The 17,109-nt window shown below is 33.4% G+C and overlaps 2 protein-coding genes across 3 annotated transcripts; both read left to right on the forward strand.

Moving 5' to 3' along the window:
* The first annotated feature begins 9,794 nt into the window (after positions 1 to 9,794).
* On the forward strand, positions 9,795 to 14,031 carry LOC132056162 (probable arabinose 5-phosphate isomerase). Of its 2 annotated transcripts, none has more exons than XM_059448245.1 (3): positions 9,795 to 10,619; positions 11,610 to 11,833; positions 12,243 to 13,583. In XM_059448245.1, the coding sequence occupies exons 1-3, from the start codon at positions 9,981 to 9,983 to the stop codon at positions 12,286 to 12,288; spliced, it is 909 nt and encodes a 302-aa protein (XP_059304228.1). In that variant the 5' UTR covers positions 9,795 to 9,980; the 3' UTR covers positions 12,289 to 13,583. The 2 variants fall into 2 exon arrangements, with proteins under 2 accessions (XP_059304228.1, XP_059304227.1); XM_059448244.1 differs by lacking the exon at positions 12,243 to 13,583 and adding an exon at positions 13,603 to 14,031 and having other exon boundaries at positions 9,798 to 10,619.
* A 1,655-nt stretch (positions 14,032 to 15,686) lies between these two features.
* LOC132056163 (uncharacterized) lies at positions 15,687 to 16,570 on the forward strand. The gene is made up of 2 exons (XM_059448246.1): positions 15,687 to 15,864; positions 15,942 to 16,570. The coding sequence occupies exons 1-2, from the start codon at positions 15,825 to 15,827 to the stop codon at positions 16,397 to 16,399; spliced, it is 498 nt and encodes a 165-aa protein (XP_059304229.1). The 5' UTR covers positions 15,687 to 15,824; the 3' UTR covers positions 16,400 to 16,570.
* The last annotated feature ends 539 nt before the right edge of the window (positions 16,571 to 17,109 follow it).

Below are 17,109 nucleotides of genomic sequence, written 5' to 3' on the forward strand. Positions count from 1 at the left end.
GACTAATTCAGATTTACTTTGAAAAATTTCACTTTGAAAGTAGAATCTATCAAATGTAAATTTATTTTCAGAGCTCGAACCCGAGACTTTTAACTAAGGACGTAAGGATACTTACTACTTGTCATAACTTTTGATGGTAGCGGATGTGCAACTTGTTTTGATGGTTATTACTTATTACCTATTGTATTGTATAGTATTGTTATTTTAAATGCAATATTTATTTTGATTATCATGTAAATCTTATTGTATGGTATTGTTAAATTTGTTGTTATGTAACGATAGAAAGTGTATTTTATATAACGATAGATTTTGTGTGATCGCGTCGTTATTATGTTCATCTTGTCATTACTTATTTTGTAATAATCCTATTTTACCATTTACTCTAACTTTTCTATAATAACTTACCTCGTGTCCTTTTCTTTATTATAAGTTTATTCTTCAAATGGATGAGTGCAGGGCGTTACGAAATGATGAAAAATGATATAATCTATTCAAATATTATATTTATAAAAATAATATAATACAATATAATACTTTTCATTGTGATAAGGAATAAATGGTTTTCAAAGAGAATGATCAACGGCTAAATTGTGTTAATTGCTGCAAGTGCAATAATTTAAAAATATTATATGAAACTTTTTTTTTTTTTGGTTTTCCATCCGATATATCCGGTGAGGTAACTAATCCTAGTTCGCTATGTGGCAGTATAGTCCACACGTTGGGGGCAAAGACTCTAACAATGGTGACTGGTCCCAAGGAAACTCGAGAGGCGTTGCATTTAAGATGGAATAATCTTGGTACTACTACACCACAATCATTGTTGGTATTATATGGAACTTTATTAGTTTGCTGATTCGTATATTCCACGCTTATGAGCTCGTGGGGCTGGCATATACTTTGATGCTGCCGAAACCCCTCTGATTATTATTGTAAACTTTAGCATACATCTTTTTTTTTTAAATTCATTTTCCAATAATTAAGTTGTTCTAAAAGCTAGATAGCTTACTACTTTTAGAATTTGCTATTTAAGAGTAACTACGTTGGCATTTAATAAGTATCCGACGCACATTATGTTGTGTTATTTGTACATGTTGTGTGGTACCAATTAGATACCGATTCCTTTATTAAGTAAAACTAGGTTTAAAGTGTGCTTGATGTCGAATTGGTCCTACGCACTTTTATGTATAGTAGTAGCAATCATTTTTAGGAGTTTATTGGCATGGGGTTCGTATGATTCTAACTCATCAAATTTTAGATTTCTACTGATACCTGTTGGCTATTGCCTTTTCATTTGAACCTATAGAACGATTTGTTTAGACTTCTATGCAGTCACCTCAATTTCAAATAAATTGAAATGAATTTTATAAATAAAAAGACAAAGAATACTATGATTATAAGAGTTCATTTGGTTTGCGAACAAGTGATGTGATGATTATAATAGGGGATTTAACAATAAATGAATGAAGTATACCAATGGAAAAGGAGATGTTATTTATTTTGAACCATTTACTCTTCATTTCAAATTAAAAGAAACGGAAAGCTTAACGAATATATCAACTATCGAAATTAAGCCATTTACGCTCATTAATCAATAGTTTTTATTTATCATCTAACTATATAAATGGCTCATTTATGCCATCAACTCACATGAAAATGCTCATTTATATCACTCATCGTATCGATAGTTTGACTCATTTATGTCAATGACTAAATCCATGCCATTTTTCAAACGGTGCTTTATAATCAAGATATTATGTCCAATTAGAGGTCTTCAATGCTTTAATTAAACCAGGCCAATTTCAAATATCAAATTAAGAAAAAAATCAACCATACACCCCACCCACAACCATAATCTATTGGAGGCCACGTGTCATATATGGTATTGTAAAAGAACTTTAATCAAATATGACATGGATGAGTCATTTTAATTAACGATGGCATAAATGAGTAAATTATTGATGAGTGGCATAAATGAGTCATTTCCTATAGTTATTTGGCGTAAATAAGTCATTTCCTATACCAATGGCATAAATGAGCTAAACTATTAACGAGTGGCATAAATGAGCCATTTTCGATAGTTCGATGGTATATTTGAGCCTTTTCCGTTAAAAGAATAGATTTACATATATTCACACATCCGGGGAAATCTTAGTGGACTTGCAATATTAGGGCTCCAAAAGTACTTGGTATTATGAAAAATTGAGCCTACACTTGTACATCCTAATTATGAATGAACTAACCAACAATATACACGATGAGGTACTATTTGAAAACATTATATTATGTTAATGACGAAACTACAGAGTTTGACAATCAAAAACTTAAACTATACATTCAAACTTTTCTATAACGGGGTAGTTTGTTCGGATATTTTTTATTGTTATAGCTAAATTTTGTTATGGAAAACATATAACTTAACATAATATGAAATTCTGACGATATAGTGAAATGTTGTTATAGAGAATGTTGTCATGGAGATATCTGATTGGAGAAGCAGTATACATAGTAAGGTCATCAGGACAAGTACAAATAAAACTTAGGTGTTGTTTGGCCATAAAAACTATTCACTTTTTTCCGGAATTTTTTTTCACTTTTGGGTGTTTGGCCATAAATATTCCGAATACAACTTGAAGTTGTATTCTGGAATACCAAAAACTCAAAAAACTTGTTTTTTTTTAAAAAAAAAATCACTTTTTTCACTTTTTTTACAACTACATTTCACCAAAAACTACAATTTCAAAAACTATGGCCAAACACAACTCCAACTTCAAAAATTCCCAAAAAAGTGAATTTGTTTTTGGTATCTATGGCCAAACGCCTACTTAATATATGCATTGTAGCTAACATAAGGAAAGTGAAATCGAAATGAGATTGGATAGATTGTGACGTCAAAATATAAATGATTCAGATATCTAGGATCAATGTTTCAGGATAACAGTGTGACAAATGACGATGATACACGTATAATCAAAATAAGATGTTTGAAATCGAAAAGTTCATTATAGAGAATGGTTGTACGACCAACAATAATATTATATGAGAGTCAACGTCCAATATATCCATAGTAAGAGTGACACATAAATACGATTATTAAGACGAATGTGTGGTTATACAAGATAAAAATATGATTGACCACATTCATCATAAAGTGCAACCGTGCATATCGAAGGTAACATGAGATAGTTTGGTCATGTCCTATGTCAACTCGGGATACGTTAATCCGTAAATAAAAAATCATTATGATAGGAGGAATACAAAGGGCATGAGATAGGCCTGAAATCACATGTAAGAATATTAAATTATTACTAGAGATTTTACATACATTTTACAAATTAAAGAACTTGTGATGCTAGATAACTTAAATTTTTAAACTTTGGATCAAGACTGGTACATGACCAACATTGACAGTGCTAAAAAACCTTGTTCCTTCTCCTTCACATCGTCGATCAACTTTGTGGATAGTAGACATAACCCCCTCTTATAGTTTTTGGTTAGAAAATTTTCAAATTTATTTCAATATATTCAACTTGCAAACGTTACGGTTTAAAAATAAAACATCTTGTTTTTTTATCCAAACAATCCCACTAATCCGCAAAGCAATATCTCATTGGTTACCACGTGATTTTATACGCCATCACTATAATGTTGTTCAATAGTCCAGAGTCAATAACACATTGCTAATTGGCTAATTGCTAGTATAATTGCTAGTATATCTCAGGCCGAGGACATAAACTTGTATATCATCACGCAAGAAGTGTGGGCTCGAGTATGAGCTGTGGTATAGTTGTGAGAAGTAGCACAAATATGCCATGTCATGGTCATTGTTTAGGATTTGTCTTCATTTAAGGAATTTGTGTAAGAAATGACCGCTGTGCTACAATACAACCCTGTCTTGCCAGCTAATATGAAAAGACTAGTAAATAGTTTAATAAGATAGGATAATGAAACTGTACTAAAGTTACGATGTGTTCGTCATGATTTATGAACAATGAATAATACATGAGCACTAGTTAGTTCTGACGATCAGAAAAGACAATTGTGAACCTTTTAACAAGATAGGAGAATGAAGATTGTGCAAGTTATAACGCACCCGTCATAACTTATGAATAATTGAACATATAAGTTCCGTCAATTTTGCTAGGCTTGAAAACAATTTAGCACGTGCAATTTCTATTAATCTAGTACGACTTGCGAACAATCTAGTAAGATAGGAGAATGAAGACTGTGCTAAAATTATGATCCTTATATTATAACTTGTCGAAGCGTGATTTTTCACTCTTCTCAATGTTATGCCGAGATCCTTTTCATACAAATTTCTTAAATGACTACAGCATTTAAACATTGGGCATTCATGATGCTATTTTTGCAAATTATCCATATAGTTCAGCTAGGAAAAAAAAAAGGGGAAACATACCTAACCATTCGGCTGGCACTAATCTTTCGGCCCTATTTTTTTGTTCATTTTTTTGCGCGGAATGTCCTCATTTGGGGTGGTCTTTAATTTTTGGCCTTCAAATTGGTGGTCTTTAAGTTTTGCCCTTCGCTTAATGCTCCGAGGTTGTGGGTTCGAACCCCAGCTCAGTAAAAAAGAAAATCGCAAGGCAGAATTTTGTAAAATTCTGTCCATGCAAATTCTGCCTTACTTTGCCTTGCGAATCCAAACTCTACCTTGCAATTTTTTAAAAAAATTTTGACTGAACGGGGATTCTAATCCGAAACCAAGAGATTTTTAGCGAAGGAAAAAAGTTAAAGACCACTAATTTGAGGGACAAAAAATTAAAGACCACCCCGGTGAAGGCCAATCCTGCAAATTGGCCTTTCTTGTTTACGCGTAATGGGCCAAAAAGAAATTATCACCTAGCAACAAAAATAAGCTGACTGGTGAGTAGTTTCCAAATCTTTCCATGAATACACAATTAATAGTTACGATATTTCCACAGATTCAAACCAAAATAAGAATCTAACACGTGAACTAACCTATCCTCAAACCATTCTCTTCCAAATATCTCTACATGGGGTTATAATTCCAAATAATTAAGCATTTTTTTGATTGGGCCAGGCCGCAAGCACACAGAAAATGGGTCCTTCCCTTCTTTCGTTGGGTTCCTCCAACAAACAAACAAGGACGGGTCATTTGCACTTTTGCTCCTATCTTGTCGCGTCTTTAATTTTTGACCCTCACAAATAATATTTTTGCTAGACATAAGTTTATATTTTTTGCATTATAATATCTCACAAGTTATGCTGGGACCTTAAAAATCTTATGCCCCCTAGGCATAAGTCTGATTTTGATGGACAAAAATTTAAAGACCAACTCATTTGAAGGACGAAAATTAAAGACCAGCCCGTTTGAAGGACAAAACGTGCAATTTCTTCAACAAGGACCCATGCCTGGCCGACTTATCTCGATTGATACTTCAAATCGTTGACAAGTGCTTTTGTCCATATGAAATGCTGAGATCTGTTATTAATTTACATGACGTAGTTTAAAAGGCATAATTTTTTTTTTAAAAAAAATAAAAATAAAAATAACTGGTTTTCTTAAATATGTAATAAATTTGCGTGAATATAAAGCTTTTGAAACTTGTGAAAACATTTATGTAACTATAAAAGCTTGCCATTTTTTTATAAAACGAAAAATTTATAAGCTAATTTATTTTCTAATTTAATTAGAAACAATTTAAGGAAATTAATGAGTACAAAATATCATAATATTTGTGTGGTTATAATACTTGAAAAAACATTTTTATTAAAGTTTGTCATTAAGAATAACCTTTCTGTTTCAGTAAATATATATTGTTTTTATAAAAGTTTGTCATTAAGAATAAAATGAAAGGTTTAAAATTAAATTATTTAAATATAAAAACAATATATATTTACTGAAACAGAAAGGTTATGTCATATCATTTGCTAGATTTATGTTATCTTTTTTTCTTTTTTCTTTTTTTTCTTCAACATAAGATGTTGTTAGACTAGGATACCCACTTGCTCACTGCTTGGCATAAGTTATTTCAAGGGTCCTTATTTATTTCTATTTGAGCTACTCCCTGGTGGACAAAGTGTGTAAGCTGGGAAAGCACGTTCAAATCATAAATTCACTTTTGCTGTCGTATTTTCTTCTAGCTCTTTATTTTTCCTTACATTTCATTTTATGTGACATAACCTTTCTGCATCTTCTGGATGCCTTTAATGAAATATCTTATTTCATAAAAAGAAAATCTTTCAGGAGAGTTGTTCTCAAAATTTATTCAAGATCTGAAAATTGTTAAAAGTAGAAGAAAGTATTATGATGCCAACATCTCTAAAAAAGAAAATCTTTCAGGAGTCGTTCTCAAATTTTATTCAAGTTCTGAAAATTGTTAAAAGTAGATCAGAAGAAAGTATTATTTATGTCAACGTCTTTAAATTTATTCATATTTAAAGCTGATATGTCAATTTTTGTTTTGAAGTGAGTCCCCGTAATCCCCTTTTTGCCCCTAAATAAATTTTGAGTTTATGCACATTCAAAAATGTTTTATAGTAATTGAAAGCACTGGAATATAGTATAACTGTATAAGCAGAATTATGCTATGCAACAAGCTAATTGTCAAATTTTGATTGCGTGAACATGTTGAAGAAAGTAAAGCCAATTCGAAGTGGGTCCTATCTATTTACAACCACAACGCAGCTGTTATTGCTGTGAGGCTCTTTGGGCGTCGGTGATTGGAACTGAAAGCAATGCTATCGCGTTATTGGGTCCAGAGGCGTCGAATTTTTTTTCACTCTACAGAAGAGGGAGTTCAGGCCAGGATCGTCGTCGAGCATGAACTCCCTCAATGGTCAACTGAAATTAAAAGATAGAGTTCACATATATTAAAAAGAAAAAAATGAATAGAAAACCAAGAAAGAATTGAACGTGAAATAGCAAAAGCAACTGCGGCCCACATTTATATTTTTTTATATTTATAATTTATACTATTATAGAAGAGGGATAATTTTTTTGGATATTTAGGTAATTACTCCAAATAAGTTGATTGTTGTACATGTTTTATTAGTTTTTTACAGTGCTGACTTTTTAGCCCTTTGATATAGCCGCATTGATTTCAAGTGGGGTAATTTATTATTATCACTATGGCTGACAACTTTTTCCAATTAACTTGCCCATTGCTCATATAGTCATATTTATGAACCTGTTCATAGTTTAAATTTGTTTTCGCTGTACGTATACATTACTGCCTCCTCCCGGTCATATTATTGGTATTTTTAATTTTTAGATTTAGTCCAAAATATATAATCATTTATATCATAAAAAAAAAGTAATAATTATTTTCTTAAAATTATCTTTCTCGAAGGGTATGTTCAAGGTAAAAACACAATCGCTGGGAAATAATTCTGATTTTCGACGGACTTAACTTCGCGTTTCATCATTCATTCCATGTACTAATGATGCGTAGTGCTTTAATTTTCATTTTTTAGAGCATAGGTTTGTTAGATTCAATTTTTTTGACATTAAATTACGATTATTATTCTTTTTCTTAATAAATTGCATACTGCTATAATTATAGATTCTTTTATTCAGAATTACATGGTCTGAACTAACAACGAATTAGTATCAATGACCTAGGTGTTCCTTCTGACCTTAATAAAATGAAGTTGGATCTCAAGAGTTCTAGCAAATAATTGTGTGTCATGACAAATATTCTTTTCGAAACAGGTTATTATCAAAATATATCAAAACTAAATTAAGGAATTCTTAACATTCGTTCACGTTTTTACATAATTTAATTTCCACATCGCGTTGCTACCTTCGATCTTTGTGCAATAAATGAATCTTGAAATATAAAATTATTCATTTCTTGAACTTCATAATATTTGGAAAAAATGTGCTTTATTACGTTTGAATACTCATAGTTATTTGGTTTAATGAAAGACAAATTTGATAATAAAAATCCCGCATGTAGGGAGAGGTTTACCAATCCATCAGAACTTATGACGATCCGTCAGAATTTTGCTTGCATATATGAAGCAAGTTTTTGCCCAACCATTCGTATTTTGAGGTCCACCAAAACTTGTGAGTCATTTTTTTTTTAAAATTATAATTGTGAATCATTTTTAAATTTATGACATAATTTGTACTAAAGTCCGGACAATTTTCAAGGACTTTTGGCAAGACAAGTTTTTGCTTATTCATCAGAAGTTATGATGATCCGCGGGGAATTATTATCATATTGTGACACACAAACTATTTTTATAAAATGAGTCAAACCTAACTTTTTTTTATTCAAAACCTAAAATTATGGCACAAAAATATCCTATTTATACAAATCAAAATGCAATATCCGAGGATAGAAAATGTTGGGCCCGTGCTCTGCACGAACTACGCTTATCTAGTTTATATATATTCAATGAATCTTTCAAGATAAATACAGAATTGACCTAAAGTTACTGGATTCGGTCGAACCCGCAAATCCTGTGCTAGCTCCGCTCCTGATTGGGTTTAGGGAAAAGGGCAAATATACCCCATAACTTTCTGATTTAGAGTTGATGGAGCTCTCGTTAAAAAAAATTGCGAGGATATATGTGAGCCACTTTTTAACGAGGGTATATCAGCTCTAAATTGTAACAATGAAGGGTATATTTACCCTTTTTCCTTAGGGTTTAAGCAGTATGCAAGCTTCTTTTAATTTGGTGTTGGATACTCGTTTCAGAGGCCGATTAATCCAAATTTGTATCGGATTTTTTTTTTTCATTTTGGGGTAAAGAATTTACTATAAAAAGCCGATTGTACTTGCAAGGCTCGAACTCGAGAACTCTTAGTTCTAATTACTTAGCACCCCATCATAACCTTTAGTAATAAGCAGGATGCGTCACTGCTACTTTCTTTTTTAATATTTCAGTTTCACAATTTATTATTTTGATTGGCAGTGTAGGCATTTTTTAGCTATGTACTGTTGTATATACTCGAAAACTTTAATTCTTCGAGATCAATTACTATTACATAAGATTATATTTCTAAATGTTTAATTTGTTAACAATGTATTTGAGTCGCGAGGGAGTCCAGTAATAATGACTTTATAGCTGTTACTTTGAGACACTGTGTCTGTGTCGGTGGTTTGGAAAGATCGGCAATATATCACATGGATTAAGTCATTCTCGCTGTTATTAATCTTCTCAGGAGTATAAGTTATACCAATAGTACTAGTACTATGCTATCTAGTATAATTCTATTTCACACGTTAGTTAGATTACGACATAATCGTTTTGTTTTTAAAATTGCGTCTAGTAATTGAGCAATAAGAGGTTAGTCCTGTTTGAAAAAAATAAGAACACTTACTAATGAATAAGATGCAAGAATTAACAACAAATTATAAGATATAATTTAAGATATGAAAAATCGGTTCGAGCTGCACCACAGAAGGCGCTTAGAGTACATTTCCGTTGTTATTTTTAGTGCAATAGCTTATTCTTATGATGCAACAAATCATTTAGGAATTTCCTAATATTCACTCAGATAGTAAGAATTTCAAAAAATTCTTATATCTCGCAACTATTTCTATAAAAATGAAGCTGAACATAATTTCATCCTCCACGCATAATGTTTAAACTTAAAATTGAAATGCAAATAAAACAAGTTAATATCTCTGATTTCTCAAAACTCATAAAAATTATATTTTTTACCAAAGATTGTGAGAAAAATTAACAAAGATTGACTCTTGAAAAAACATATATTTTTTTTTTTTTTTTGAATCCCTTTATCTTTTCCACAGAGAAAGAAAAGGATTGGTCATTAAAGTGAACACTTGCTCTACAGATTTCTACACACTATAAATTCTGCTAAATAACTTCTTCTTCTCAATCCCCGCGTTAATCCTTAAAACAGTATCAACCGCTCACATTCTCTCCCTTCTTCTTCTCTCTTTCACACATTCACAGAAACAATACCTTTCAATAGAGAAACAAAAGGAGATAACAAAGGAAACAAGATCAAGAAAACCAAAAAAATGGGGTCTCTTCCACCACCATATTTGGATTTCTCAAAGCAAGATTCATCAATTGACCCAGATCAACTTCTTAAACTCTTCAAATCCCAACAAAGTTACCTCAATCATTTCTTTCAAAATCTTGATCTTACCCAAACACTCACTTTCACGCAAACACTCCTTAATGCCAAAGGTACAATTTACTTTACAGGTGTTGGTAAATCTGGATTTGTAGCCCAGAAAATCTCACAGACCCTTGTTTCTTTGGGTATCAAATCTGGGTTTTTATCTCCTGTTGATGCATTACATGGAGACATTGGCATTTTAGATCCTCAAGATATATTGGTTATGTTTAGCAAAAGTGGGAATACAGAAGAATTGTTAAAGCTTGTACCTTGTGCAAAGGCAAAAAGGGTGTTCTTGATTTCTGTTACTTCTGTAAAGCCTAATTCTTTGATGGGTTTGTGTGATCTGAATGTGCATTTGCCTTTAGAGAGAGAGTTATGTCCGTTTGATTTGGCACCTGTGACATCTACAGCTATTCAAATGGTGTTTGGTGACACGGTAGCGATTGCTTTAATGGGGGCGAGGAATTTGAGCAAGGAAGAGTATGCTGCTAATCATCCTGCTGGGAGGATCGGGAAAAGCTTGATCTTTAAGGTGAGAAAGAGTAATATTATGTCTTTCTTTTGATGCTCTTTTTTGTGAAATGTGATTCTTTTGTGATGTGTTTATTGTGGTTCTGAAGTAAGATCTTGGAAATATTCCCTAAATTGTAGTAGTTAAGGCTTGAGTCTGATTCTTTTGGTAGGTGTTTGGCCCTAGATTCCAAAAACAGGTCTGGAGCACTTCTTCAAATATCCAACTCCGAGTTGGATTTGAAAATTTTATAACCGATTTTGAAATAAAGTGAAAATTTATTCGGGAAAAAAGTGAATATCATGGCCAAACGGGTCCTTGGTATTTTCACCTTAATGTTGTATAGCATGAGCATGAAAAAGGTTCATTCTTGTTCCACAGCCCTGTCCTCGGAGCTTCACTTTATGCATTGTTTCTGTTTGGGTCTGGGAAAATTAAAGTTGGGAAATAATGGTAATCTTGGTTTATGTACCTTTATGTGTACGATTTGCTTACTTGTAGTTTTTTTTGGTTTTTCAAATTGGCGGTAGTCAGTCCAAATCTTGGGTGTTGGAAGGTTTTTATTTTTTTATTTTTTTATTTTTTATGTCTAAATCTTGGCTCTTAGCAGGTTATGCTTGTGGTTTATTACATTGCAATAGGTAGTTGTAGTCGGTTGCAATTGATGTATGTGTATGGTTAAGGGTTATTTGATTCTGTTTTTTTCTTCTTCTTTTTCTTTTGGTTCTTTGACTCCCAAAGGAAGATTATTGTCCAGCAACTGTCTTAAAGATGCCTCATTGATTTTCTCATTATCACTAAAAAATTTGGTATACAATGACTGTTGATTGGCTAGCTGCTCTAGCTCTCAGCCGTCTTTTAAGAATTGTATCAATTTTTCATATGTGCACATCTGGTTGAGACAGTGGTATCTCAACTTGTGGAAACTGCAACATGTGGTGGGGGAAATGAAAAGTTTACGCTGAAGTTGAATATTCATCTAACTCTTGAGCTTGCCATCTAACTTTGCAGGTGAGAGATGTGATGAAGAAGAAAGAAGAACTTCCAATTTGCAAGGAAGGAGATCTTATTATGGATCAACTAGTAGAGCTGACAAGCAAAGGATGTGGGTGCCTCCTTGTTATTGATGAGGAGTTTCATCTGCTAGGCACATTCACTGATGGTGATTTACGTCGGACATTGAAAGCCAGCGGCGAAGGAATCTTCAAGCTTACAGTTGGAGAAATGTGTAACAGGTAATTTCTTAGTTGTATCTCCGTTGCATATTTGTACCATCAATATACCAGTACCACCGAAAGACCTAATCCATGGGAAAAAGAACAAGTGGAAAAAGAAGGGCAGAAAGGAAGAAAGATATATTGCTTCCACTGAAAGACACACAATTCCTTGAGGAATAAAAGAAAAATTTCTTGACAAGCACATCTTTGTTGTGGTTAATTTTCTAGCTTTCTATGGTCATGAGTGTGCTTTAAGATTTTTGCTGTTATTGTCTGGAAATAGATCTAAATTAGTGTTTTGTTAATCTATGGCGTGGTACTTAATTTTTTTTTTTGTTGGTCAAACATAGGATCCTGGTATTATCTTTCCCTTTCCAGAATATCAGTGGCATATTGTTGTAATGAGAACATGTCTTTTTTCTTATAGCATTGATGGGCCAGTGTTTGTGAAGCGGTTGAAAGGAAGTAAATGATAAATCACATGCATGTTATTTGGTTTTGAGAGACACTGGTGACGATGCCTCTGTGATCACCATAGAAATGTGTCAATGCGCATATATGCAAGTATTGGAGCCTCCCACATTTGTCTGATTGTGTTGCTTCAAGTGGGCAAACTGGGCATAGATTGTACTATCTGGAATTCAGAATTTAAGATTAGGCTGAAATTTTGGGGGAATAGAGCAGGAACAATGCCACCAAACCACCCTCCCCCCTTTTTTGATAACCATGTTATACTCGGCGGATAATCGGTCCGTCCCTATACCATTCTCTTCTCCAAAAGCAGGTTTGCTTGAAAGTAAGATTCAAGCTCGTGACTAACGCCCATCCCACACCGCTCGAGTTGTACATCTACCATTGAACCAAAACCATGGTACCCAACTCCCCCAACCCCACCCCTCTAGAAACAGTTAAGGGTGGAAGTTGATTTTTAGTCTTGTGGACCAGTCCCTCCAGATTTGATGCTCTGTATAAGACCTTGTTCATAATATCGAATAATTGCTTGAGTACTCCATGTATATCTAATTTACTTGTGTCTATCAAACCTGAGTAACATGTATCAGGCCCTGGTGTATTTTCTCTTGTTAAAATTCTTGCATAAGGTAGGATACAGAGTGCTGATCCTTGTAAATTACTGTTACGAACATTGCATAAGCCGTCCTTCAATTATTCCTGGTTGTTAATATTCAAGTTCTCTTCCAATATGAATTTGAATTTTGTGACATTACTCGTTCAATTCAAGTAGGATGCGGTCTTTTGGCTAGCCAGATGAGAAGTAAAGAATTATTCTTTGCTTCTGCCTTTAACTTATCAAAAAATAATTCCTTGCTTCTGCCATTAGAGCACATTGCTGATAGGATCTTTTGTGGCCCCCCAACCCCACCCCCCACCCGGTGGTGCTAATAGTTGTAATAGTAATGATATTATTATGCATTCTTCTTCTGATCTTTTTAACCTATAATAGTACAGAGTCTCTTGAGAAGGAATTTGGATTATTAAGGAAGTAATTATATGTTTCCTTTCAGTTAAAGATTTGTGTCTGCATCATCTTTTTCAGTGATAAATCATACTGATATATAATTGATTCAGTTTCCTTCTATCTCTCACTATCACATGATGCAAAGCATGTGATGCCCAACTTTGATATTGAAAAAGTATGATGGTAATGTATAGTCGTATACACTCTTAAAGCATTAACATAGTTTTCTTTGGATTAAGAGTAATCTAATGACACTTGTTCCAAATTCCTGAGATTAAAACATTTCTATGAATTAAATTTGGTGTTTCAGGCAACCAAGGACAATTTGTCCAGATGCTATGGCAGCTGATGCAATGCAGAAGATGGAATCTCCGCCATCTCCAGTCCAGTTCTTGCCAGTTATTGATCAAGATAATGTCTTGATTGGTATTGTTACGCTACATGGATTGGTCTCAGCAGGCTTGTGAAGTTCTTGCCATTATCATTAATTCTTTTGTATATTGTTGGGTTTCTTACCCATTTTCTTCAGCTGATGTTATTTATTCCTGTAGCAATGATGAATATTAGTAAAATATTACAGTCACGTTATTAGACGCATATAGATTGGGCATAGAGTTAAAGCCCTGTATCCCCTCTTCAGGCCCTCCTCGTCTTACTGTTGTGTCTCTGAGTTTCGCATTTGTACCTGTTACAACGAGAAAGCATATATGATAATGATGATGATCATCTCTGTTCATTAGATCTATGCAAAATTGAGTTGAGAATATGAGTTTAATTCAGTGTTGGGTTTTGAAGTAATGTACTTAGATTTGTGCAAATTATGGATTTGTAGCAACTCTAGATTGCTGAGATTGGCTTTTCTTTGACATTGTTACTCAAGATGTTTGTATTCTATTCTTCAAATGATTCTTTAAAGAGATTTTTTGCCTCAAAATTTAACAAGTTAATCCAATTAGGAAGAAGTTAGATGTCAAACATGTTCGTTCAGAAACAAACGTTTGAGGATTTTTTTTTTTTAAAAAAAAAAAAAAACATCTGATGTCCATAACTGGCGTTGGGATTCTGATTATAATCCGTGTATGGTGCCTCCACGAAAGCGCCATAATTGGAGATTTTTGTGACTGAAGAGGAATTTGAATTTGCAATGAAGGAAGAAAAATTTATAGACCCTTGAAACAGATTAATATTTTCATCTTTTCAGATGGGTTCTACACCGGGAGAAGTGTTTCGTGAGCGTTCATGGAAAAACGGTTTAAGGACCCGTTTGGCCATGAAATTTTTTCACTTTTTTTTGGAAAATTATTTCACTTTATTTGGAAATCAACTTTTGGCCATGAAAATTTCAAACAACGCTTGTAACCAAAAACCTTGTTTTTTTCTCGCTTTCAATATATTCAAATAACCAATTATTCTTTGCAAAAACTATAACCAAACACAACTCCAACTTCAATATTCCAAATAATGTGAAAAATATTTGGTTTTCATGGCCAAACACCTACTTAATACTTTTGTTTAAAGTTCTGTTAGAATTAAGATTCGGACCAAATTAGTCATTATTTTTTGCATATATTAGGGGTCTTTTGGTAGTTAGTTAGGAGACAAGTTATTCATGTATTAAATCCTGCATAAGTCACATTTTGTAGTTGGTTAGGAGGTGAGTTATTCATGTATAAAATTAATACGGTGTTTGATTTGCAATTTAGAAATTCGCATAACTAATACTCCCTCTGTTTCAATGTATGTGAACCCTTTACTGTTTGGGGAGTCTACGAGGTGGTTCTTTGACCACGTTTTCTTACATCTTTTCTAAATTTTGAATTATATATTATCATGATTTATAATATTTTTAATGTAGCTTCTAAATGCATAAATTTTATTTTTACAAACTTGAAAAATTTATGTCAAAATTTGAGGTCAAAGTTATAAAGTTTGGCCCTCATATTCCGAAAAGATTCATATAAATTGAAATGGAGGGAGTAAATGTATAATTTATAAGGAAATCTATATATTATTTTATGCGAAGATGAAATAACAAATACTAAAATGAATAACTAATTCATGCTTAAAATAATACATAAATCCCTCTCACTAATCTTTATATAGAGCCTGTTTGGATGGGCTTAAAAAAGCAGTTTATAAGCTGAAAACAGCTTATAAACCAAAAAAAAATAAGTTGGGCTACATCTAAGACAAACTGGTCCAATTTTAAGTATAAAATGAGACTTTAAACCGACTCAACCAAACAAAAAATTAAAAAAATGTTTATAAGAATTTATAAAGCCCAATCCAAACGGGCTCATTATTAATACCTCCATAATTCTAACTAGCTGCCAAACCACCCTAAAGACTTATGAGTAGTAAGTATCTATCAAGGAAAATAACATCAAGGACCAAAATAAAGAAGCCCCTATACATTAAGGGCCATTTTGACCATTTTCTCGTAGAAGCCTCTGTCTGATAAAATATCATTTCAAATTGAAGATTTCTATTTTTTTCTTTCCTCGATCAATTCTGCAATATTGCCTCAAGGAAATGAACGCTCAGTTGAATTCCACATCGAATTCCATCCAAGGTCAGTAAATATTAACTTTGCCTTCTTCGCTATGTGCTTTTATCACAATCAATGCCCGATGTGCTTTTACTTTTCAGAGAACGCCGCCGGAAGTGATTCCGACTCAAACCCCGACGATTCGCCTGAATATTACCAGCCTATCTCTTCCACCCCCGATGACGATCAGAACTCCGATGATGATGAAGAGTGCCACGAATCTAGTAATTTTCATCGCCTTCCTAATGGCTATGCGAATTGCGTAGAGAACGGTATATCATCACTGGATCTAAGTGACGTGGATGATGAGGTTGAAGAAGAGGAGGAAGAGATAATAGCGGCGGCTGATACTGCTGTACGGAGAGCGTTTAGAGAGGACGAGAGCCGTCGCAACAGTCCATTGACGGAGGAGAATGCAACGAGAGTAATGGAAGCTATGCGTAGGGTTTCTTTTGGTGGAGTGGCTCCTGATTGGACTACCCAACTTCCTGAGGATCAGTGGATTGATCATTTACGAAGATTGAGAACACCGCCAGCTACTACTACCTCGACGAATTGAAGATGTTGATTTGCTATTAATTAATACTAATTGCATGAGTTTTATGGATTTAATTTTGTTTGTTGTAGCTGATTATTCATGGGATGTGGTAGCTATTGTTGTTACATTGTTGAATGTTGAGTTGTAGTTAAACCTTTCTAGCCTTATATGGTCATGAATATGCTTTAAGAATTTTGCTGTTATTGTTTTGTTAGTTCTCTTTGATGGTTTAACATAGGATCCTGGTACTTTTTTATTTTCTTTGTTAGTCTTTTTGCATACAGATCTGTTATAACTTTAGATGAGGGCCAGATGTTGTACATGATGCTGATTGATGGACAAATGTTTGTGCAGCGGTTGAAAGAAATTAAATGATTGATCACATGTATCTTATTCGGCTTTGGGAGGTACAGGTGGCAATGCCTCTGCGTAAATGTATCAATGTTCATATATGCAAGTAGCATTGGAGGCTCTCAAATTGTCTAATTGTGTTGCTTCAAGTGGCCAAACTGGGAATAGAAATGGTCAATATTGGTACTATCTGGAGTTCAGAAGTTGGGATTTAAGCTGCATTTTTTGGAGAATTGATTACCTTGAAATCCCTATTTGCCGCTTAATACTTAGAGGATAATGGGTTCGCCATCAGACCCTTCTCTTCTCAAACAGCAGGTAGGTTTGGTTCAAATTAGGATTCAAGCTTATGACATGCGCCTACCCAACATCCCTCGAGT

This window comes from Lycium ferocissimum, chromosome 5 (assembly GCF_029784015.1).
Source record: "Lycium ferocissimum isolate CSIRO_LF1 chromosome 5, AGI_CSIRO_Lferr_CH_V1, whole genome shotgun sequence".
Lineage (NCBI taxonomy): Eukaryota > Viridiplantae > Streptophyta > Magnoliopsida > Solanales > Solanaceae > Lycium > Lycium ferocissimum.

Bases quoted from the DNA above. Each gene is read 5' to 3' on its own strand.
- LOC132056162 (XM_059448244.1), top strand. From the start codon at position 9,981: ATGGGGTCTCTTCCACCACCATATTTGGATTTCTCAAAGCAAGATTCA. The intron at 10,620-11,609 runs GTGAGAAAGAGT...CTAACTTTGCAG, and splicing joins GGAAAAGCTTGATCTTTAAG to GTGAGAGATGTGATGAAGAA. The intron at 11,834-13,602 runs GTAATTTCTTAG...TTGGTGTTTCAG, and splicing joins GTTGGAGAAATGTGTAACAG to GCAACCAAGGACAATTTGTC.
- LOC132056163 (XM_059448246.1), top strand. From the start codon at position 15,825: ATGAACGCTCAGTTGAATTCCACATCGAATTCCATCCAAG. The intron at 15,865-15,941 runs GTCAGTAAATAT...TTTACTTTTCAG, and splicing joins CACATCGAATTCCATCCAAG to AGAACGCCGCCGGAAGTGAT.